This window comes from Procambarus clarkii, chromosome 91 (assembly GCF_040958095.1).
Source record: "Procambarus clarkii isolate CNS0578487 chromosome 91, FALCON_Pclarkii_2.0, whole genome shotgun sequence".
NCBI classification, from domain to species: domain Eukaryota; kingdom Metazoa; phylum Arthropoda; class Malacostraca; order Decapoda; family Cambaridae; genus Procambarus; species Procambarus clarkii.
The window spans coordinates 7,588,802-7,614,659 of NC_091240.1; the positions used below are offsets into that span (position 1 = coordinate 7,588,802).

The following is a 25,858-nucleotide window of genomic DNA, read 5'->3' on the forward strand; positions in this document are numbered from 1 at the left end:
GGTACCTATTTACTGTAGGTAACAGGGGCATCAGGGTGAAAGAAACTTTGCCCATTTGTTTCTACCTCGTGCGGGAATCGAATTACGCCACAGAATTACGAGTCCTGCGCGCTATCCACCAGGCTACGAGCCCCCCCCCCCCCACCCCCACTCGTAGCGTGTGTGTTTGTTTGTGTGTGTGTGTGTGTGTGTAGAGATACACACACACACACAATTAGGGTAGAGATAGAGAGAGAGAGAGAGAGAGAGAGAGAGAGAGAGAGAGAGAGAGAGAGAGAGAGAGAGACAGAGAGAGAGAGACAGACAGACAGACAGACAGACAGACAGACAGACAGACAGACAGACAGACAGACAGACAGACAGACAGACAGACAGACAGACAGACAGACAGAATAGTGGTGACTGATAAACACAGAGATAACAGTACACATGTGTCCTTCGTGCAAATCCATCACCGCTGTCTTAGCAGAGATAAGACTGAGTTGCAACCTTCTTGAACACCTGACTGCTCAAGACGCTGCCCCCACACACACACTGCTCCGCGCGGCTTGGCGTCAGCGACACCCCTGCGGCCGTGCTCAGGTGAATATACCCACGGAAACCGGAAAGGAATACGTGGTTTCTTGTTTTCCGGGATAAGGAAACCTGTAGTTATGGTGATGAAGGCCGCCCCCCCTCCCCATGGCTACAGCTGCTGCTACCGTACCCCAGGATGCAACCCACAATAGGTGGCTGACTCCCGGGTACCTATTTTACGGCTAGTTGGAAGGATACTTGCCCAAAAGGCTTCGCGTAATAGTGGGTTCATTAGTATGTGTAACTCCTGTTCCTACATGTGTACATTACTCTCATGTTCTTTGTACACTCATTCTTTTGAATAAGCATTGATTGATTGATTGATTGATTGATTGATTGGTTGATTGAAATGTAGTCCTATCAAGAATCTCTGGGGTGTGAGCCGCGGGTGTAGACTACTGCGCTACACGGCAAGAATTGTGGAAGAGTGGAGCGTGTCTAAAGTTTTGATGCATAGGGTCCTGTAGTTCAGTAGTCAGCGTAGTTAGGTCACAACCAAATGGTGCCGGGTTCCATTCCCGCGGTTGTCCAGAGACGTTTGAACACGTTTCCTTACACATGAACCCCTCTGTTCACCTCGAGTTGAATATATACCTTAAGGATGCAACCTATTGTGGGTTGCATCCTGCATAATGTATGTATGTATGTATGTATGTATGTATGTATGTATGTATGTATGTATGTATGTATGTATGTATGTATGTATGTATATAAATATATATCTATACGAGGTCTAGGGGTGGGGGAGGGGGACCTGGAGAAGCCGAACAGGGCTTCCTGTCCCCGAGACAGTGATCAACCAAACAGTGTTGTCAGTAATTGTGTTGGTGTACGGGATGATAGCTACACTTCATATTTGTCTCTGATCTGAGAGAATTAGTTGGAGCAGATCTCATAAAGCGCGCTTGGAGGAGTCGATTCGAATCAGGTATCGTACCGGAGCTCTTTACCCCTTCAGCGTGCACGCGGGGGGTCATGCGCAAAACCTCTTATTACTGGGTAATAAGGAGGTTAATAAGGTCTCAGTTCGAGGCTCCAAGACCTTTTGTGGCTTCAGCTGAATCTCAGGGTTACCTTACCTATGTTAGCGTATCGTGGTCCAGTGGTTTAAGGCGTGTGCTTGGGAGTACCCAGAGCGCAGGTTCGAGTACTCCTCGTGGCTCCAACTGATTCTCTCTTCGATACATCACGTTAATGTGACTTCTTAGTGTTGTATCTGTGGCGTGATGTAGACCACAGGGGCCCTCAAGATGGCCCGCCGGGACGCTGGTGTAGAGGGCTGAGGAAGAGGTACAGCTACATCCTTGGGAACAGTAGCATACCTTCCTTATTACTGAGTACAGTAGCATACCCTCCTTATTACTGGGTACAGTAGCATACCCTCCTTATTACTGGGTACAGTAGCATACCCTCCTTATTACTGGGGTACAGTAGCATACCCTCCTTATTACTGGGTACAGTAGCATACCCTCCTTATTACTGGGGTACAGTAGCATACCCTCCTTATTACTGGGTACAGTAGCATACCCTCCTTATTACTGGGTACAGTAGCATACCCTCCTTATTACTGGGTACAGTAGCATACCCTCCTTATTACTGGGTACAGTAGCATACCCTCCTTATTACTGGGTACAGTAGCATACCCTCCTTATTACTGGGTACAGTAGCATACCCTCCTTATTACTGGGTACAGTAGCATACCCCTGTTTATTCTCCTAGCTGTATGCGCTAACAAGGCTAGCTGGGTCCTCTCGTAGCATCTGTTTCATGTGATAATGCCCCTTACAGTCTGCAGCATCCCATTACTGAACGTCACAGTTCCTCGACTGTTTAACAGATAAGGTTCATGTTAGTCATTACTTTTCACAACTCTTTTATTCAAAGTTTTCCCTTCGGTAGGTTGGTGGTGTTATAACATTGTCTGGGACGGCAAAGTTCCTTGACTGTAAATCAGTGTGTGTTCACTCCTGCCTGATTTGTCCCCCGGGCCTAAAATTAAATAGAAAGAGAGCTTGGTACAAAATAATTAAGAATGGGAAAGTCAGTTTAGAACAGGAATTCGTTGAACTGGTTAGAAATGTTAAAAGAGAGATAAGGAGAGCAAAAAGAAACTATGATATTCACATAGCAGGGCAAGCAAAGACAAATCCTAAATTTTTTTTTTACTGATATCGAACAAAGACTAGGGAAAGAATAGGTCCATTAAAAACTGAGACAGGTCAGATAACGGATAATGACGAAGAGATGAGTAGTATTTTTAATAAACATTTTCTCTGTATTTACTAAAGAGGAAATTAACACTATGCCTTCAGCCGAACAAGTCTATGTGGGTGGGGACGAGGACACGTTGACTAGTTTAGCAGTTACCAGGGAGGATGTTATTAAACAAATAGTAAAACTCAAACCAAACAAATCCCCAGGGCCGGATGAAGTGTTTGCCAGGGTGCTTAAAGAATGCAAAGAGGAGCTTTGCTACCCACTGTCTACAATATTTAATAACTCAATAGAGTCAGGCAGAGTACCAAAATCATGGAAGGTTCTAATGTGGCACCACTTTTTAAGAAAGGAGATAGATCACGTGCGTCAAACTATCGGCCAATTAGCCTAGCGTCTGTTGTGGGAAAGTTACTCGAATCGATAATTGCAAATACAATTCGTCTTCATCTTGAAAAACATAAATTAATAAATGATTCGCAACATGGTTTTACAAATGGCCGTTCATGTTTAACAAATTTGCTATAGTTTTATTCCAGCATAGTTGAGGCAGTTGATAGTGGTAAGGATTGTGATGTTGTGTACCTTGACTTTAGCAAAGCTTTTGATACAGTGCCACATGAAAGACTGATTAAAAAGATAGAGGCTCATGGTATTGGGGTGCTATATTAAGTTGGATTAGGGCATGGCTATACCAAAGGAAACAGAGAGTTAGTATAAATAGGGTTAAGTCAGAGTGGAACAATGTTGTAAGTGGAGTGCCTCAAGGCTCTGTCCTGGGTCCTCTGTTGTTTATAATATATTTAAATGATTTAGATTCGGGTTTGAGTAGCAACATTTGCAAATTTGCTGATGATACAAAAATAGGTAGGGAAATAAACGCGGAAAAAGACTCACTATCACTTCAAGTCGATCTAAAAAAGGGTTTTGAAATAGTCAAAAGATTGGCAGATGCAGTTTAATGCTGATAAAAGTAAAGTTTTGAGGCTTGGTAATGATGATAGAGTTACAAGATACGAGCTTCATGGTGTTGAGATTGCGAAAGGGATCTGGGAGTTATGATTAGTAAGAATTTAAAACAAAAGGATCAATGCATGAATGTTCGTAATAAGGCAAATAGGACACTTGGATTTATTAATCGAAGCGCTAGTAACAAGACACCTGGTGTGGTTCTTCAGCTATATCTTGCTCTGGTTAGGCCCCATTTAGATTATGCAGTTCAGTTTTGGTCGCCGTACTATAGAATCCACATAAATTCACTTGAACGTATCCAGCGTAGGATGACAAAGTTAATTCCTCAAATTAGAAACCTGTCATATGAAAAAAGATTAACAAACCTCACATTGCATTCACTGGAAATTCAAAGAGTTAGGGGTGACATGATAGCGGTGTACAAGTGGATGAATGGACATAACAAAGGGGATATTAATAGGGTATTAAAAATTTCAACTCAAGACAGAACACGAAACAATGGATATAGATTTGATAAGTTTAGATTTAGGAAAGACCTGGGTAAATACTGGTTCAGAAACAGGGTTGTTGATTTGTGGAACCAGTTGCCGCGTAGCTTGGTGGAGGTGGGGTCCCTTGATTGTTTCACGTGTGGGTTGGACATGTATATGAGTAGGATTGGGGGGTTATAAATAGGAGCTGCCTCGTATGGGCCAACAGGCCTTCTGCAGTTACCTTTGTTCTTATGTTCTTCCTAAATGACTTAGGTGTCGCTATGTGGTATAAGAAGTAGGTAAAATTAATTTGTCCTCTCATTGGAATCAATACTAAGGACAGAGCTTTTTACCTGGATTTACCTGTGAGCCACCGTTATTATCTGGTGTCCTTGACGTGGACAGGAAGCAAGCAGCTTATCAAAGGCGCCCCCTTCTCCCCCCCTTTTTTTTTTTAACCTTTTCAATCTTCGGACAGTGATCCAGTCGACATTTGGGTTATTAACATCCCCCATGATTACCCCCACATTATTTAATATTGACTCTACCTTTGGTTATACAAGACGACGTTGCTTTACTGATGTCGTTGTAACCTTTGTGACAGAAGATAAATGTGATCCCTTCAGGGTGTTGATTGATTAGATAAAGCTGACAGGTGGTTTAGCTCTCTATACATCACGCCTGGATTAGATAATCAATGCTAATCCATAACTAATCACGTCACTCCCTGATTGGCACAGTAGCAAATGAATGTGAAACCAGTGAATAATAATACGATATGAGAGTGGCGTCCTGCGGCCCAGCCAAGGGTGGTCCCGGGTTCACTTCCCGCGGCAGGACAAGGGGGCGTTTGGGCAACGTTTCCTTTCACCTGGTGCAGCTGTTCACTTAGCAGTAAATAGGTAACTGGGAGTTAAGCAACTATTGTGGGTTTGCAAGCTGGTGAGAGCTGACGTCACGTGGGATGATGTCACGTGGGGTGATGTCACGTGGGTGATGTCACGTGGATGATGTCACGTGGGTGATGTCACGTGGGGTGGTGTCACGTGGATGATGTCACGTGGGTGATGTCACGTGGGATGATGTCACGTGGGTGATGTCACGTGGGTGATGTCACGTGGATGATGTCACGTGGATGATGTCACGTGGGGTGATGTCACGTGGATGATGTCACGTGGGTGATGTTACGTGGGGTGATGTCGCATGGGATGATGTCACGTGGTGTGATGTCACTTGGTGTGATGTCACGTGGGATGACGTCACCGGGGGGATGAAGTGAAGTTGGATGAGGTTAATGTAACAAAATTTTTACCTGAATTTACCTGCGGGGGCCACTATCTCTCTAGTGGCCTCGAACGGGGAGACAGGAAACCGACGGCTTGTCGAAGGTGCCCATATTTCTCGTGAAGACTTTTGTCTAACTTGATTTTGAACTTAAGTAAGTAGTGTAAGTAGAGTGGGATTGGGTGGTTATAAATAGGAGCTGCTTCGTTTGGGCCAATAGGCCTTCTGCAGTTACCTTTGTTCTTATGTGATGTCTTGGCATTTATGGCTTCAACCATGATACAATATATATACACTTGATGTATTAAGTAATCACCAAGAAATACAACGGCTCCAAGTAGTCAGAGACAACCGAAAATAATCTGAGCGCAGGGGGGGGGGGTAGAAATAGCCTAAGCTACTCTATCCCTGTGAGATGTATTTTTTTTCTTGTCTCAATAAACATACTTGAACTTGAACTTGATCTGAGCACTTTCGTGATTTAACACAAGTTTTCCAAGAAGCAGTTTAAGCAGAGGCAGAAGCAGTTTAAACAGAAGCAGAAGCAGTTTTCCTTCGAAATAACCAAAGCGTTTGTATAATTTTCGTTTATCTCGTCTATGTTGATACTTTCGCATGTCTCAGTCACGTAATTTTGTTATTGTTTGTATATTCATAAAGGTATGTTTATATAGGAACTATGTCTCATACTTTCTGAGTGAAGGGCCAAGTAATCAGTGCTCTATTATCCAGTAAGTTCACTAGAACTTCGGTTTCAACCCTTTTACCCTGTCGTAGCTAAGTCGATTAAGGCAGTGTCTGGGATGCTCCCGGACGCAGGTTCGAATCCTCGTCACGCCCCTTGTGGATTCATTAGGTGTTGGAATATAGAACTGGAAGCGACGTAACGGATTTGATAAAGTGGGTTATGTTCCTTGGCCTTGTTGACAGTGTGCCTTACTGCGTCTGGATTACCAGATACGGTGATGCTTCCTGGATCAGTAACAAGGGTTTGACGTGTGTGTGTGTAGTTAACTATTTGTGTTTACAGGATCGAGCATTGACTCTTGGATCCCGCCTTTCGAGCCATCGGTTGTTTACAGCAATGACTCCTGTCCCATTTCCCGATCACATCTAGTTTTAAAATTATGAATAGAGTTTGCTTCCACAACCTGTTCCTTAAGTGCATTCTATTTTTCCACTACTCTCACGCTAAAAGAATACTTCCTAACATTTCTGTGACTCATCTGAGTTTCCAGCTTCCACCCATGTCCTCTCATTCTGTTACTATTATGTGTAAACATTTCGTCTATTTCCACTCTGTCAATTCCCCTGAGTATTTTATACGTTCCTATTATATCCCCACCTCTCCCTTCTTTTTTCTAGTGTCGTAAGGCTCAGTTCCGTCATAATGTTGGGACGAGTCTCGTTCCAAACTTCTGAACCTTTTTCAGTTTCCTTATGTGTTTCTAACAGGTACTCACCTAATTGTGCTTGCGGGGGTTGAGCTCTAGCTCTTTGGTCCCGCCTCTCAACCGTCAATCAACAGGTGTACAGGTTCCTGAGCCTACTGGGCTCTATCATATCTACACTTGAAACTGTGTATGGAGTCAGCCTCCACCACATCACTGCCTAATGCATTCCATCTGTTAACTACTCTGACACTGAAAAAGTTCTTTCTAACGTCTCTGTGGCTCATTTGAGTACTCAGTTTCCACCTGTGTCCCCTTGTTCGCATACCACCAGTGTTGAATAGTTTATCCTTGTTTACCCGGTTGATTCCCCTGAGGATTTTGTAGGTTGTGATCATGTCTCCCCTTACTTTTCTGTCTTCCAGTGTCGTAAGGTGCATTTCCCGCAGCCTTTCCTCATAACTCATGCCTCTTAGTTCTGGGACTAGTCTAGAGGCATACCTCTGAACTTTTTCCAGCTTCGTCTTGTGCTTGACAAGGTACGGGCTCCATGCTGGGGCCGCATACTCCAGGATTGGTCTTACATATGTGGTGTACAAGATTCTAAATGATTCCTTACACAGGTTCCTGAAGGCTGTTCTGATGTTAGCCAGCCTCGCATATGCTGCAGATGTTATTTTTTATGTGGGCTTCAGGAGACAGGTTTGGTGTGATATCAACTCCTAGATCTTTCTCTGTCCGTTTCATTAAGTACTTCATCTATTCTGTATTCTGTGTCTGGCCTTCTGCTTCCACTGCCTAGTTTCATTACTCTGCATTTACTCGGGTTGATGTGTGTGTGTGTGTGTGTGTGTGTGTGTGTGTGTGTGTGTGTGTGTGTGTGTGTGTGTGTGTGTTTGTGTGTACTCACTTAATTGTACTTACCTAGTTGTGCTTGTGGGGGTTGAGCTCTAGCTCTTTGGTCCCGCCTCTGAATTGTCAATCAACTGGTGTACAGATTCCTGAGCCTACTGGACTCTGTCATATCTACACTTGAAACTGAGTATGAGTCAGCCTCCACCACATCACTGCCTAATGTATTTCATTTGTTAACTACTCTTGAGTGTAAGGGAATGTGGAAATATTGTTTTGTAAGAGTATGTGAAAGCATTTCTCTAAGATAACATGACTTGGCTTGACTTGTTGAATAGAAAATGTAACAAATACAGCGAGATGCTTTCGTCGGCAAGAGAGTAGCTAGTGCACATGTGTTGATAAGACATTAACACTGTTACACACAGAGATCACACTAACGTGATGCATCAAATGAACAAATCCACAAGGGCCGTGACGAGGATTCGAACCTGCGTCCGGGAGCATCCCAGACACTGCCTTAATCGACTGAGCTACGACAGGGTTAAAAGGAGTTGAAACCGTGAGTTGGAACACTGTGTGGTGTTCCTGCAGAAATTTGTGGATAAACAAGGTACTGTGTATTTGAAAAACTTTCCCATGTACATTTCGTAGTTTAAAATAACGAATGAAAGATAGTATGAAAAGTTGAAACCCAATACCAGACATATTATAGTGAAATATGCAGGCAGGAGGGTTTATAATAATGTGTCACAATATTGGAACGGCGGGCGGGAAAAACACGAGCCGCCGGCACATGGAGGAAGAGAGAGGAGTGAGAGAGACCCCACACAAAATTTTGGTTCACGTTCTTGGGAGGTATTAAGACCCCTTATTCAATCGGATGGAGTGGCGACTTATACCCACCGTATAACTGAGTATTCCGAGTTTATTTTGGTGTGGTATCTGTCGTTAGATAGGGTAGGATGTTGTAAATATGAGTGGATTACATATATGTATCGGCTCACGTTAGAGGCGGCCATGTTGGAACATTCCTACACAGACACAGTAACCATTGGCTATTGACGCAACATTAATTACGGGCTGTTGGCGTAATATTTTTAGATAGATGTGTCAGTGATTATTCGGACTCTGCAGTATGTGGCGAGCTGTCAGTAGCGGTATGTCTACTCACATAATTTGAATACAACTGCACCTCAGAGGGGCACAGTTTTATTCAAATTAGTTTTTTACATCAAAGATTGATACATTCCTTATTCTACCAATTTAAATAAATTTATCAATTTGAATTTTTTTCTGAAAAATATTTTTTTTGAAAATTGAAGTTGGCATATTAATGTTGCGTTGAAAACCCAGCCCGTCCTCCAAAGACCCAAAAGTGATTCCATCCACCCGCCAACCCCCCTGTTTATGAATGAAAAACGGTTTACACACGACTCTCAACTGCTGACGTCCGAACACTTCCGGAACAAGTGCTTCACTGACGATTTTTTTTTTCGAACCACAACGCTGTAAATGCTTCACCCACGTACTACAAATACAAATATTCGTCAACAGAACCTAAACACCTGACCTAACCTAACCTATGCCTATATACACAATATTCTAATATATTATAATATAAATTTATATTTGAGAAAATTCCCGTTTTGAATGAACAGCATGTTAAAATTTATGAATGCGTCTATGGGGTCGACCGCTGGATGTAATGGACTTGAGTCGAGGACGGGTTCAGAAAATCTACACTATTAAACCAATTATATTAAACTATTAAATTCTATGCATATATCCTTGTCTAATATTAGTATCGTCCACAGAAACACACACACGTCATGGCGCAGAAGGCAGAGACGTCGGGGTGAGTATAATCATTTTCATGGTTACTATTACTGTAGTTTGTGGTACTTCTGAACATTTGCTACGAGCGTTGGTGTCCAAGTACAGTATATGTCTGTGATTGTTGTCTTGTGTACGTGTGTGTTGGTCTGTGACTGCTTACTCCTGTGTTACCCAGATGGACGGTCTGTGCTGCTCTGGCTCTCTACTGGCTCCACCCACAGCCAGGTGCAGCCGGAAGCCTTACTACTTCACGTTGTTGTTATAGATTCAGCTACTCGGAACAAGTTCCAAGTAGCACGGGCTTTGACCTGGCACAGGAGCGGGGCAAGTAGCACGGGCTATGGTGAGCCCAAAGTGGACTTACCTGACACAGGAGCGGTGCTGTGTGTGTCGCCTGTACTACTTCACCCAGTCACTTTGTTATGTAACACTTGATGGCCCCAGGAACCAGATTGCGGGCTATTCATGCCTGTGCCACCTCTTGGGTGGCTCAATCTTCATCAGTCAAGCAATCAGGAACCAGAGTAGGCTATCGCCGGGTCTATATAGCGGGTGTTGTCTCACTATGGATGAGGGGATTGATTGGTTGATGAAGATTAAGCCACCCAAGAGGTGGCACGGGCATGAATAGCCCGTAAGTGGTGGCCCTTTCGAGCCATTACCAGTATCAAAAGATGATACTGGAGATCTGTGGAGGCGCAACTGCACCCTGCGTGACGGGAGATGTCTCCCGGACCAAGTGGTGACCAGATGGTGGATGAGGGGCTAACACTGCTTTTTATATATCTACTCCTCAACACGCTTATTTAGATATAATAATTGGTTATTGCCCTTCATCCTTCTTCTTATTCTTTACGGCACATGCAGTTCATGTGGAGGTGTGTGTTGTGTTGATGGCGTCAGCTGATCGTTGATGTTTGAGATCCTAGAGACCAAGTTGCCTTGACAATACCGGTGGTACACCAGAGTCGACTCACGAGCTTTCGTCCGTAGCCAGAAGATCAGTTCCAAGTGACTGGGTGCAGTTACTTCCAAGAGCAAGAGTAACACCTGTAGTGTTACTTAAGCAAGCAACTTCAGTGGCACAAGTGACTTCCAATGTTCAGAATTTGTTGCACAACGTCTCTTGAATTTAAGACATTAATAAGTGTAACCGTTAAGTGACTGGACTGACTTGTATGCTTTATTATTTTGAATGTTGTCGCCGGAGTTTTTTGTGCACCCCATACTCATCATGTGAGCGGTAGCGCAAAAAAGTATTACAGAGGGCACAAAAAATCTTTATCAGACCTCAACGGTGATGATTACATTAACAGTTTCATCTATCCTTCACACCTTATAATTATAATGTTAGTTAGTTACAATGTCCTATTTCAATAGCTATATATTTACAGTTAATAAATACAATAATTGTAGGTCTGATCACTAATGCATAATTGTTTGACATAGTGTACGTATTCGGAGTGGGTATCCATACCAGGGAATATCTAATGACTCTTGTAAAAGATATAATGTTTTATGAATAACATTTATCAAGATTGAGGAACATAATATCAGGATCGCTGGATTGTTTCAAGCGCAGGTTAGACACACACACACACACACACACACACATATATATATATATATATATATATATATATATATATATATATATATATATATATATATATATATATATATATATATATATATATATATATATGCGAACAAGCCTGAATGGTCCCCAGGACTATATGCGAATGAAAACTTCTCTGAGAAAAAATGAAAAGTCACTTCTGGGGTGTGAGTTTTCATTCATATATATATATATATATATATATATATATATATATATATATATATATATATATATATATTATTAAATATGACCGAAAAAGTAAGATTAATAATTCTAACACGAATTTTCTCAATCTTTCGTACATTTCTTTTCACTGTTGGAGGTAATTCAAAAATCAATTCTCCAAAATTCATTTTTATTTCTAGTCTGACGCGACACTTGAGCGCGTTTCGTAAAACTTATTACATTTTCAAAGACTTTACACATACACAACTGAATGGAACTTACACATCTCCGATTTGTTTATATCTACTTTTGAGTGAGGTGGATGGGGTGAGGTGGTATTTAATAGGGTATTAATTTCATCAACACAAGACAGAACACGAAACAATGGGTATTGAAATGGAAGTGATTGTAGAAAGCCTATTGGTCCATATTTCTTGATGCTTCTATATTGGAGCGGAGTCTTGAGGTGGGTAGAATATAGTTGTGCATTAATTGGCTGTTGATTGCTGGTGTTGACTTCTTAATGTGCAGTGCCTCGCAAACGTCAAGCCGTCTGCTATCGCTGTATCTATCGATAGATACAGCGATAGCAGACGGCTTGACGTTTGCGAGGCACTGCACATTATGTATGTGTAAAGTTGTGTATGTGTAAAGTCTTTGACTAGAAATAAAAATGAATTTTGGAGAATTGATTTTTGAATTACCTCCAACAGTGAAAAGAAATGTACGAAAGATTGAGAAAATTCGTGTTAGAATTATTAATCTTACTTTTTCGGTCATATTTAATAATATATGTCTACAGGAAAGACTGCTACCAATATATATATATATATATATATATATATATATATATATATATATATATATATATATATATATATATATATATATATATATATATATATATATATATAGGAGCTGCATCGTACGGGGCCAAATAAGTCTTCTGCAATTTCCTTGATTGTTATATCTTCTTAATTCACAATTACTACAATAGTTATTCCAGAGAAGAGAATGAATGACTCTCGTAGTGCATAACAATGAACATCTCTTGCTTCCCACAGGTCGTGGACGCTCAAGAGGACCTCCACCTGTGTTGTCCGCCTCTTGAGCCAACATTCGGAGGAGCACTATAACCTGGCCTACTCCCTCCACCAGGTCAGTCATGCACCATCCACCTTCCTAGGTGGATGGTGGTGAGGTAGGTATAAGGTGTCCCTCCACCAGGGCAGTGGTGCAAGATCCAACTGGCATTTGTCACCTTATCCCTCTGTCTCACAGCTGACATTTGTCACCTTATCCCTCTGTCTCACAGCTGACATTTGTCACCTTATCCCTCTGTCTCACAGCTGACATTTGTCACCTTATCCCTCTGTCTCACAGCTGACATGTGTCACCTTATCCCTCTCACAGCTGACATTTGTCACCTTATCCCTCTGTCTCACAGCTGACATGTGTCACCTTATTCCTCTGTCTCACAGCTGACATTTGTCACCTTATCCCTCTGTCTCACAGCTGACATTTGTCACCTTATCCCTCTGTCTCACAGCTGACATTTGTCACCTTATTCCTCTGTCTCACAGCTGACATGTGTCACCTTATCCCTCTGTCTCACAGCTGACATTTGTCACCTTATCCCTCTGTCTCATAGCTAACATTTGTCACCTTATCCCTCTGTCTCACAGCTGACATGTGTCACCTTATTCCTCTGTCTCACAGCTGACATTTGTCACCTTATCCCTCTGTCTCACAGCTGACATTTCTCACCTTATCCCTCTGTCTCACAGCTGACATGTGTCACCTTATCCCTCTCACAGCTGACATGTGTCACCTTATCCCTCTCACAGCTGACATTTGTCACCTTATCCCTCTGTCTCACAGCTGTCGGAACAGGGCAACACGGAGGTGCTGAAAAAGAAACTGATGTCGACTAAGGACATCGACCAGCTGGATGGCGAGCAGCTGGCCCCCTTACACTACGCCGCCCGCTACAGCAGGCTCCGCGCCATGGGCCTCCTCCTGGCGAGTGGCGCTCGCCCTGACGTCCGCGACCGAGACCACCGCACGCCCCTTCACTATGTCGCCAGGTCAGCACCACGCCCCTTCACTATGTCGCCAGGTCAGTACCACGCCCCTTCACTGTGTCGCCAGGTCAGCACCACGCCCCTTCACTATGTCGCCAGGTCAGCACCAAGCCCCTTCACTATGTCGCCAGGTCAGTACCACGCCCCTTCACTATGTCGCCAGGTCAGCACCACGCCCCTTCACTATGTCGCCAGGTCAGCCAGGTCACCAAGAACTTTCAAATCAAATCGAAGACATTATTCATAAATGGTTGTACATTTAAAGTTGAGAATGTTTGCATCAAAATTACAGAACATTACCACGCCGAGACTGTTATTGTCAGAATCACAATCTTTACTCGTAACAAGTTTCCCAAATCATTACAATACTGGCTGGACTAAACAGGTGGAAAGCAATCTAAGCCAAAGCTACCTTTTAGGCATTAAGGTAAGTGAACGTTTAGCTATGAAGTTGAAAGATGATATATTGTAAAGACACATATATATATTGGCACAATTTAAATCACAAAATTAACATGATGAGACCATTAGAAGTAGGACTAATATGACCTAGCCATTCTATGACGTTCTAATGTGCACTTCCTCGGCATTCTTCCCCATGACAAACAAAAATCAAAACGAAAAAATCGTGCAAGAATTATTGATCTAATCCATCCCGTCAAATTCCCTGAAACACACGTCTCCAAGAAGAACGGTTTACACGAGCTTAACCTCTTACGCCTTTCCTTAACAAGGTGCAGGGCAAAGGTGCACAGTCTGGCCTCGTACTCCTCCAGGGGCACGCGATTGGTGGAAGTCCCGGGCACCGCTCCTGCCGCAGGTGAGATTGATTTAGCCTCAGTTACAATATAACAGTTAATGTTTGTGCTTAAAAACATTTGCAAGTGATGTTAGTGTTGACCAGACCACACAGTAGAAGGCGAAGGGACGACGACGTTTCGGTCCATCCTTTGGACCATTCTCAAGTCAACTTGAGAATGGTCCAGGACGGACCGAAACGTCGTCGTCCCTTCACCTTTTTCGTTTTCTCTGATAGGCACAGTGCCTATTTGAGAAAACGGCAATGTATTGTAACTTAGAGGAGAGACTATTGAGTTGGTGACACAACGAGGGTACGCCCACTCCACACACTCTTGTGTTGGCCGCGATCATGATTCTACATTTATATGCATATGTCTGTGTAGAGAATTTTATTCCGAACACTATACAAACAAAAAACGGTGTGAATCAAGTATAAACTTGAAAAAACATGAGCAAAGTAAAAACTTTTTACTCTCACGGGTACAAACACGCGTAATATTCGCGTAAGATTTTATTCGCCGCAAATTTATTTGACGCTCTGTTGGCCAATTCTATCCATGTTCTTATAGAACTTTATATTGCAAACACATTGCTATAAAAATGAAATACGTAGCTCGAGAAATAATGCCAGAACAGTGAAATAAGTATAAACTTTCAAAGCGCTGCATCACAACAGTGTCGTCGCTGCTGAAATCACGGCTAATGCTTCGCCCAGTTCCCACACTCGTGCGGAACATAATTAGACATTGATAGGCATATGTCTGGGTGGGGAATTTTATTGCGAGTTCAGTGATATCAAAATAAGCGCTGTAGGATGACTGTGAGGCTGGTAACAAACGAAAGAGTATGAACATTTACTTCCTGTTTGGGTGTCACGGCGAGTCATCTTCGTGTTTATTTACTTCGTGGTGGGATAGCAAATGCTTGGGTGACATTTTATGCATATGATCTTGTAGAGAATTTTATTGCCAACGCATTGATACCAAAATGAAAAACGTAGCTCGAGAATTGATGTTAGGAGCGTGAAAAGATTATAAACTTTTTTGTGTTTACGCTTGAGCGCCCAGAACGCCGCGCGCACAACCCGCTTTTTTTTCAGCGAGTGCCGTGCGCACTAAAGTGTTAAGTAGAACTTCGGTTTCAACCCTTTTCCCTGTCGTAGCTCAGTCAATTAAGGCAGTGTCTGGGATGCTCCCGGACGCAGGTTCGAATCCTCGTCACGGCCCTTGTGGATTTGTTCATTTGTTCATTGGTCACCATACTTTAGCCACGTTATTGTGACTCATCGCCAGCAAGGGATGTTAGTGTTCTCTCGTGAGTATGAGCGTCAAGTGTAAATATTATTGAAAGTATTGGTGTTCATGTAGTGTGTCGTTGTCCGTGTATGTACATCAAGAAAATGGTGATCAAATATAATGTAACACAGTAGTTTGTCTAAAATAATTAAGCAAATTGCTATCCGTTGTTTGATAGTTAACCTTCTCATCTGTATGCTTTATCACAATCCTCAGATTAGGCAAAATTGTAATTAATTTTGTCAATAAAGATGTTAATAATAATAATGTATACACGTCGACTTGATGAAATTTCTTCTTTCTTGGCCCTTTTTCTGCCCCTATTGGGTATTCTTGTGAGTTGAAGACCCTTCTTGCCCATTTTTAGCAGCATAGTCTCAGCATAGACACGCTAATCTCTTCAGCAGAGCGCAGAAGTGTGCATGAGAGACCTGCTGAGGGAGAAGAGGAGTCTGCTGTGCGACCTGCTGAGGGAGAAGAGGAGTCTGCAGTGCAGCTTCTCTGCCGCCACGGGGCAAGTGTCGCCCCGCAGGACAAGTATGGCTACACGCCCCTGCACCTCGCCGCCATGACGGCCAACACAGCCGTAGCCTCCGAACTCGTGGAGGCGTGTCAAGCCAGCGTCGAGGTGAGTGGTGCGACGGACGGAACTGGATGGAAGGTTGGGTGAACAGGTGTCGAAGGAGAGATGGAGTAAGGAAGCTTGTAGCGATGCAGGTGTTGAATCATGTGGAAGAGGAGCCATTTGTGCTACACTAATGTAGGTTAATTTGTACGTAGGATGATTCGCCGACAGTTTTTTATAAGCTTTCTAACTTGATCCAACCTAATTTAACCTAACCGAACCCATTTTAACCCGTCCTAGCCCAACATTGCCCCTAGCCCTTGGGGCTAGGGGCATTGCCCTTGGGGAGCCGGTCGGCCGAGCGGACAGCACGCTGGACTTGTCATCCTGTGGTCCTGGGTTCGATCCCAGGCGCCGGCGAGAAACAATGGGCAGAGTTTCTTTCACCCTATGCCCCTGTTACCTAGCAGTTAAATAGGTACCTGTGTGTTAGTCAGCTGTCACGGGCTGCTTCCTGGGGGTGGAGGCCTGGTCGAGGACCGGGCCGCGGGGACACTAAAGCCCCGAAATCATCTCAAGATAACCTCAATATAGCCCAACGAACCTAACGTATTCCATTCCATTCACCCGGGCTGTATAGCAATCCATCTCAACCCAGCCCAACATTACGATATAAAATACATTAACAATCATAAAATAAATGCCTGCGAGCAGACTCCCCCTAGTAGAGTGGTAGTCCCAGTGTTGCAAGCAGCTAAAAAATTAGAATTAAGTCAAACTGCCAATTATTTACAGAGTATTGGCAGACAGTAACGAGTTATGCCGTGTTATTCTGGCCTGTGTGTGTCATGCTAGCAATGAATATGTCAGGTTGAGAAGAGAGGCAGAAAGACAATACGAAAATGACATAGCAAGCAAGGCAAAGAGTCAGCCTAAATTGCTGCACAGCCACATCAGGAGAAAAACAACAGTAATGGAACAGGTTATGAAATTAAGGATAGGGGCAAAAGGATTCACTACAAACGACAAGGAAGTGTGTGAGGAACTGAATAAGAAATTCCAGGTCTTCACCTATATGACCAAATACTCTCTCTCTCTCTCTCTCTCTCCTTCACGGTGTACAGATCGGGGACAACCAGGAGATGACGCCGCTGATGGTAGCGGCCACACACGGCCACGTGGCCATAGCCAGACTCCTGCTGGAGAGCGGCCGTGCAGAGCTGCTGAAGACCGACTCCTTCGGGAAGACCGCCCTCCACAGTGCCTCCAGGGGCGGCCACTTGGTGAGTCGAGGACGCCCCTTCACTCCATAATATTTCTTGGCAACTACCAACCAGGATCAGTGGGTCTTCAGATATTGACATGTCCACTTACGATGTGTAAACATTTGGACTGGTCGGTACAGCGTCGGCCTCGTTATTTGCAGGTTGGCGTTCGATCCCTGACGATCAAATAGTGATTGAGCACTGTTCCTTCCCTCGTACCTATAATAATTAAAAATACTAATTAATTATAAATAATAATAATTAACTATTCCAGATCCCATATTCCTTCCAAGTGTAACATAGTTGTATTGACTTAGCGCTTTCTCCTGAGAAATACTTTACCTTACGGGGCCTCGTAGCCTGGTGGATAGCGCGCAGGACTCGTAATTCTGTGGCGCGGGTTCGATTCCCGCACGAGGCAGAAACAAATGGGCAAAGTTTCTTTCACCCTGAATGCCCCTGTTACCTAGCAGTAAATAGGTACCTGGGTGTTAGTCAGCTGTCACGGGCTGCTTCCTGGGGGTGGAGGCCTGGTCGAGGTCCGGGCCGCGGGGACACTAAAGCCCCGAAATCATCTCAAGATAACCTCAAGATAACCTTACGAGACCTATACATGTTTTCTCAACCACGGTGGCTTAGTCTTTATTTATTAGGCAGTTTTTATGAACTTGGGAACTCGGCGAGGTCGATCTCGACCCAATGTTATTTTTGTTATAGACAATTTCATGGTGCTTCGGAACTCATCAACTTTGTAATAACACATTCTTAACCCACTGTGTTTGAGGAAAGATGTACAGGTTTCGTAACTGGACACGTTAGTACATAATGAATCCTGGCTCGGGTTGGGTGTTGGGTCTATTGACCGTGGATGACACAATATAGCTTGCTGGCCTACCAGCAAGTATACTAGGCCTACCAGCAAGTATACTAGGCCTACCAGCAAGTATACTAGGCCTACCAGAAAGTATACTAGGCCTACCAGCAAGTATACTAGGCCTACCAGCAAGTATACTAGGCCTACCAGCAAGTATACTAGGCCTACCAGCAAGTATACTAGGCCTACCAGCAAGTATACTAGGCCTACCAGCAAGTATACTAGGCCTACCAGCAAGTATACTAGGCCTACCAGCAAGTATACTAGGCCTACCAGCAAGTATACTAGGCCTACCAGCAAGTATACTAGGCCTACCAGCAAGTATACTAGGCCTACCAGCAAGTATACTAGGCTTGCTGGCCTACCAGCAAGTATACTAGGCCTAAACATGAGCAAGAACTGGAGTAACTACCAGATGATATTCTCCAGTAAAGGAGGTAAACCTCACGTTGAGTGTATAGTGAGTGTAAACCCTAATCAGGTTATGCAATAGACAGTATTGAGGACCTGCAATTACTACCACACGTTTGTGCTCTTAAACTATGGGATGATAAAGCATCAGAATAATATTTTTTACAACATAGTGACATCACAGTAATGTCTTATAATTACATGAAAATCTTTAGAGCAGGACGGGATCGAACCAGGGGTCCTGGGTCCCTGCAGACACGTGTGGCACCCATGGATTATGATGTGCTAAAAGTTACCCAACCTGGAGTCCACTCGAACCCACTAGGTGTTTCTGATATGCTTGTAAGTGCCAACCTCTACAACTGTCCTTTGAGCTGCCAGCACTTTGGAAGTCCAAATTCGTGTCTCTAGTATATTCTGGCTTCAGGGAACTAATAGTAGCTTCTAGTGTCATATTATTTACCTAAAGAGAGCTTTGTTGTCCAAATGCGGCCTAATCTTTGGTTCGTCAGTGCACTATTTATTTATTTATTTATTTATTTATTTATTTATATACAAGAAGGTACATTGGGTTTGTGAGAATATATAGCATAGTACAGTAATTGCACTCTTGTAAAGCCACTAGTACGCGCAGCGTTTCAGGCAGGTCCTTAATCTAACAGATAATTTTAAGTAGATAAATTCTATCAGAATAAAGTGCCCAAAAGAATCCAATTTACGCTATTGAATAATTACTAGTGTTCAAGATGGCGTGTTGCTCTCTGCTGCAGGGGATGGTCAACCTTCTGCTGCAGAAGGGCAGGAACAGCAAAGGCTTCATGAACTTCCTTGACGCCAAGGACGCGCAGGATAAGACGGCCCTCTACCACGCCTGCAGCAACGGTCACGCGCTGGTGCGTCGGGACGCCTGTAACTATACGGCCTTAGCTAATCTGTAGGACAACAGCACGGGAGACATCTCCCGTCACGCAGGGTGCAGTCGCACCTCCACAGATCTCCAGTATCATCTATTGATACTGGAAATGGCTCAAAAGGGCCACCACTTATGGGCTATTCATGCCCAAGCCACCTTTTGGGTGGCTTAATCTTCTCTCTCTCTAATCTGTAGGTGTCAACCTACCCTGGCTTTGCGCCCTGGTGAGACCACTCCAGACCAGGCCGACACCAGAGTGCAACTCCATAGTCTCCTGAGACTGATGGATGCCTACTACTAGCTAATCTGTCCTAAGTCTGCATATGTACTTCTAGGGCCTAATATACAATGTCTTAGACCTAATTTAGAACAAATGTGTGATATGCTTAGAAAAGTTTAGACTGTTAATCTTTTGGTTAATCGCTTTTGGTTAACCCCTTTTGGGTAATCCCTTTTGGCTAATCCCATCTCTCTGGTGCTCTCTTCAAAATTTATAGTATAAACCTTGAGGTGATTTAGTCGCAACAATACACTTTTGAACGTTCGACGAACAGCTTCTTAGTAAGTGCTGCCATCTCTGGACGACAGGTTGAGACACTAACACAGGTAACACCCCTCACAACACGTGTCGTAACCCCTCGTGTAACCTCCGGGGCCTCCGTCAGGTGGCGTGTGTACTCCTGCAGGAGAAGGCAGACGTGGAAGCCAGCACCAAGACGTTGGCGACGCCTCTCCACGCCTCCGCCAGCGTCGGCAGCCTCGACACCATTACCGTCCTCCTCAAGGTGAGACGACTTCACACAGTCAATCAATCAATGTTCATTCTAAAGAATGTGTGTGTGTGTGTACGAAGAATATACAAGTTACAGCCCCGCTCCTGTGCCAGGTAAGTCCACTACGGGCTCACCATAGCCCGTGCTACTTGCCCCGCTCCTGTGCCAGGTAAGTCCACTACGGGCTCACCATAGCCCGTGCTACTTGCCCCGCTCCTGTGCCAGGTAAGTCCACTACGGGCTCACCATAGCCCGTGCTACTTGCCCCGCTCCTGTGCCAGGTAAGTCCACTACGGGCTCACCATAGCCCGTGCTACTTGCCCCGCTCCTGTGCCAGGTAAGTCCACTACGGGCTCACCATAGCCCGTGCTACTTGCCCCGCTCCTGTGCCAGGTAAGTCCACTACGGGCTCACCATAGCCCGTGCTACTTGCAACTTTTGGTTCTGAGTAGCTGAATCTGAAGCAACAACACCAACAAACAACATAAGAGTTGTAGGGACAGGAGTTACATACTAATGAAGTCACTATTACGCGAAGCGTTTCGGGCAAGTATCCTAAGCAACAACACTCAATTCACCGAGATCATCGGAGATTGAACTCGGACCTGTACAAAATACTAGAACATCGATATACCAATCGAGTCGGGGAGGGGGGGAAGGTAGATTATCCCCAAGATCAACCTGTCCTCACACATAATGCACCACGTTTGACGCCTTAGCATCAATCTCGTGTGATTTCGAACGCTTCTGGATAGATAAAACCACTTCAAAATTGACGCTCGAAGTGCTCCAGGGGGAAATCTTATCTTCAATTGCAGTTAGATGCTGTTTAAGACTTGTCTAAGTTGTTCCCTGTTATAAGCAAGCTACCCTGGTCGTTAGAGCGGTCACAGGCTTAGAGTTCATAATATCAGACTGGCTGAGTGCTTTCTCCTGATAATCAAAACACGGTACAGGATTTGAACTCCCAATGAAATTTGATTTCAACATTTTTCATATTATTGTGAATTTTTTTTTAACTTTTATTCTTTTAATAACATAACTCATCCTCCAGTGACACAACTCATCCTCCAGTGACACAACTCATCCTCCAGTGACACAACTCATCCTCCAGTGACACAACTCATCCTCCAGTGACACAACTCATCCTCCAGTGACACAACTCATCCTCCAGTGACACAACTCATCCTCCAGTGACACAACTCATCCTCCAGTGACACAACTCATCCTCCAGTGAAACAACTCATCCTCCAGTAACACAACTCATCCTCCAGTGACACAACTCATCCTCCAGTGACACAACTCATCCTCCAATAATACAACTCATCCTCCAATAACACAACTCATCCTCCAATAACAAAGATATTTACGGTGATAATTTACAGTAAATGCAATCTATAAATTTTAGCACATAATACAATCAATAATTTGTACTGTTGAAAATGGTGACTTGCCGGAAATTTCGCCAAGGGCTGACATAATCTAACGTAGGCCTAACCTAATCTAATGTAGGCCTAACCTGTAATTTGCGAAATAACAACTCTTTCTGTTTACCTTTGTGTTAATTGTATATTGTGTTAAATATAGAAAAGTTATTAGCTGTGTCCCGTAATTAAATTTCCAGCCATTGAATATATAATATCCGTATTGTTTGCTCCTCAGGCTTTTGTATATTTAATTCGTGAATAATGACTGAACATTTGAACATTTGGGATATATTGACCAGACCACACACTAGAAGTTGAAGGGACGACGACGTTTCGGTCCGTCCTGGACCATTCTCAAGTCGATTGTGACAATCGACTTGAGAATGGTCCAGGACGGACCGAAACGTCGTCGTCCCTTCAACTTCTAGTGTGTGGTCTGGTCAACATACTTCAGCCACGTTATTGTGACTCATCGCCTGCATTTGGGATATACACACCAAGAAGTCTCCCGGATTTCTCTGTGTATATACACAACGAGTATACTTCAGTCCTTGACTATGTTCAGGACCAAAGTATAGTTCCTGGTTAGCAAGTAAACTTGTTGCTGTTTGCTGTTTTAGATTCAGCTACTCGGAACAAAAGTTCCAAATAGCACGGACAATGGTGAGCCCGTAGTGGAGCCGTAATGGCTCGGTGCTATCCCATGATAGTTCCCCAACTCGATAACACTCATGGCGGACTTCTTCTTTTTTGTTGGAGTACAGTACAAAGCCCGGGTGGACGCTCCCGACCTGTTCCAGCGGACGCCGCTCATGTACGCCGCCGCCGGCAACCACAGTGATGCCCTCCGCCTCCTGGTCCAGCACGGCGCCTCTCTGGAGCACCGCGATCTGTGAGTCCCACATATCCGGTCCCTGTCTTGTGCTGCTCCTCTGTTGTCATTCACTACTCTTACCTTCCCTTGTTGGTGTGTGGTCGGACAGATAGACACAGCACCGCTCCTGTGCCAGGTAAGTTACGGGCTCACCATAGCCTGTGCTACTTGCCCCGCTCCTGTGCCAGGTAAGTTACGGGCTCACCATAGCCTGTGCTACTTGCCCCGCTCCTGTGCCAGGTAAGTTACGGGCTCACCATAGCCCGTGCTACTTGCCCCGCTCCTGTGCCAGGTAAGTTACGGGCTCACCATAGCCTGTGCTACTTGCCCCGCTCCTGTGCCAGGTAAGTTACGGGCTCACCATAGCCCGTGCTACTTGGAACTTGTTCTGAGTAGCTGAATCTATAACAACAACAACATGGTGTGTGGTTTTTGGTCTGTTTTTTTTTTTTTACCGTTTTTGGTCACTTTCGGCTTCTTCTTCTTCTTCTTCTTCTTCTTCTTCTTCTTCTTCTTCTTCTTCTTCTTCTTCTTCTTCTTCTTCTTCTTCTTCTTCTTCTTCTTCTTCTTCTTCTTCTGGTGCTCTTTATTCCTTTTTATTCTTCTGTCCCCTATGGACAGGGTTATAGAGATCTGTTAAACAAACTTCAGGGATTTGTTGAATGATCAGCTGACTATATTGACCGCTACGCTACTGGATACTTTTCATTCTTCTTCTGAATCTTATTCTTTCTGCTATGCTTGTGATTTATATTCGTCACCTCCAGGAGTCACCAACATTTGGTTGTCACCTCCAGGAGTCACCAACATTTGGTTGTCACCTCCAGGAGTCACCAACATTTGGTCGTCACCTCCAGGAGTCACCAACATTTGGTCGTCACCTCCAGGAGTCACCAACATTTGGTTGTCACCTCCAGGAGTCACCAACATTTGGTTGTCACCTCCAGGAGTCACCAACATTTAGTTGTCACCTCCAGGAGTCACCAACATTTAGTTGTCACCTCCAGGAGTCACCAACATTTAGTTGTCACCTCCAGGAGTCACCAACATTTGGTTGTCACCTCCAGGAGTCACCAACATTTGGTTGTCACCTCCAGGAGTCACCAACATTTGGTCGTCACCTCCAGGAGTCACCAACATTTGGTTGTCACCTCCAGGAGTCACCAACATTTGGTTGTCACCTCCAGGAGTCACCAACATTTGGTTGTCACCTCCAGGAGTCACCAATATTTGGTTGTCACCTCCAGGAGTCACCAACATTTGGTCGTCACCTCCAGGAACGAGTCTACGGCGCTGCTGGTAGCAGCTCAAAGCAGTCACGAGGCAGCGGTACAGACGCTGCTGGACCTGGGTGGTGACGTGCGAGCAGCCGACAAGCTAGACAAGACGGCTGTATACTACAGCGCCGAGAAGGGCAAGATAGGAACGCTCAAGGTGAGGCTCCGGAGGAGGCGAGTATACCAGCCAAGCGCTATACTCTACCTCTATTGCCACAGCGATTTTCTATCACATTCTCCCTCTTTTCAGGTCCTCCCGGGCACCATAAGTACAGTCCGGTAAAATTCCATCTCCTTTGGCACCTCTGTATGGTGATCTGTACCCATGACCAATTATAAAGCCGAGCTTTACCCCGCCCTAAATGTCCAAACAATTCAAAATCCAGCTGGATAAAATCATCAGGTCAAATGGGAGGGGAGGGGGGGGGGGACTTTTAATAATCCGTTTGCTTCCGGTTCTCGTCGAGGCCACTAGTGATATGGTGACCCTCAGGTAAATTCAGGTAAAACTAACTATGAACAGGCTATTATAGATAATGTAAAATAATGAAGAAAAAATCAAATTACAGTTTCCAAGCAAGCATCACCTATTATGTATTATTTTGAAAAAAAAAAAACATCAAAATATAAAGTCGAATGTCCATCGGCATCTGCCTACCATCTGGTTAACAATATTTGATTTAACGTGTAACGCCTAAATATCTCCAATCGACCAAAAAATTGGGTCGACACATCTGGCCCGCGCCACATTTATACCTGGCGCCACCAACAGCTAAACACAGACAACAACTGCCTTCGTCGCAGCACCAAGGATCAGCTGACGCCATAAACACAACACACCGCCCTACAGTGCGGCAAGTCTCCCTCTAACACACACCTCTGTTCTAGTCGCCGCTCCTCTATCTACACCACAACCCAACAAGCACTTTTGGAACTCTTATCATCCTCAACATACACGCGTCTCCCAACATCAGTACTGGTGCAGTCATCGGGAGGACAAACCCTTCATGCAAACTGCCCGAAACGCTACGCGTACTAGTGGCTATACAAGAATGTAACAACTCTTGTATATATCTAAAAAAAAAACTGCACCTACTATCAAGAAGAAGAAGAAAGTGTATTGAAAACATAGTTATGGTGTAATGTATTAGTTAATGCCCTCCTTGATAACAACAAAGAATACACTTTTGTTACATTAAATGTGACTTAGCACATCTAAATGGCCAGTTTACAGGTTTCTTATGTAAAATGTATGCATCCATCAATGAAGAGGAAAATGTATAGGCCTACCCCAGATGTTTAACTATAGAACTTAGGAGGCCATGATACAAATATCTATGTGTACCATCAAGAGCTAATTTTCTTTGAGCATTTTTCTTTAAAGAAAATGAGAATTTTCAATGTATAACTATATTAATATTGTTAGATATACCTTATGTTGGTATGGAACACCATATCACAGACAAGAAATGGGTTAGATTTATTGAGGTCCCTTCAGCAAATGGTGAAGCTATTCCCACTGTCACACATCCAATTACTGTCCAGATCCAACAGCGATTAACCGAAAGTAGGTTATAATAGAAAAATGCAGAGCGCTTTGTCAGGAATAATGTGAGAGTCGTTTGAATAATCAATATTAACCTAGATGAGGATTGTTCCAGAGATGTGTAAATATTTAATTCAAAATGATCTGCTACCAGAAATTTTAGCCAAAATCCCCAGTTTGCTAACTGTAGGTAGTAACTAAGTGACTGTAACCTATCCACCGCTGCCCACTGGATGGGGGGCGGTGTGCAGGACAAACATATCAATTGTGACACTAGCTCTCCACATGTCAGTTGCTTAATTTAGAAACTACTTGTGGTCGATCTCGAACCCTTTGTTGATGTGACGATGTGTATTGAATTGTGTA

At 44.0% G+C, this 25,858-nt stretch overlaps 1 protein-coding gene across 1 annotated transcript in view; it reads left to right on the top strand.

Moving 5' to 3' along the window:
- The window catches only part of LOC123773824 (transient receptor potential cation channel subfamily A member 1 homolog), a 156,869-nt gene that overhangs the window by 122,597 nt on the left and 8,414 nt on the right, over positions 1 to 25,858 (top strand). The window contains exons 3-12 of the mRNA XM_069318725.1: positions 9,580 to 9,620; positions 12,452 to 12,545; positions 13,269 to 13,474; positions 14,206 to 14,291; positions 15,972 to 16,195; positions 17,257 to 17,415; positions 19,453 to 19,575; positions 20,261 to 20,380; positions 22,560 to 22,687; positions 23,947 to 24,103. Of these exons, the coding sequence (XP_069174826.1) occupies positions 9,595 to 9,620; positions 12,452 to 12,545; positions 13,269 to 13,474; positions 14,206 to 14,291; positions 15,972 to 16,195; positions 17,257 to 17,415; positions 19,453 to 19,575; positions 20,261 to 20,380; positions 22,560 to 22,687; positions 23,947 to 24,103 (1,323 nt within the window). The 5' untranslated portion in view covers positions 9,580 to 9,594. The remainder of the gene's footprint in view (positions 1 to 9,579; positions 9,621 to 12,451; positions 12,546 to 13,268; positions 13,475 to 14,205; positions 14,292 to 15,971; positions 16,196 to 17,256; positions 17,416 to 19,452; positions 19,576 to 20,260; positions 20,381 to 22,559; positions 22,688 to 23,946; positions 24,104 to 25,858) is intronic.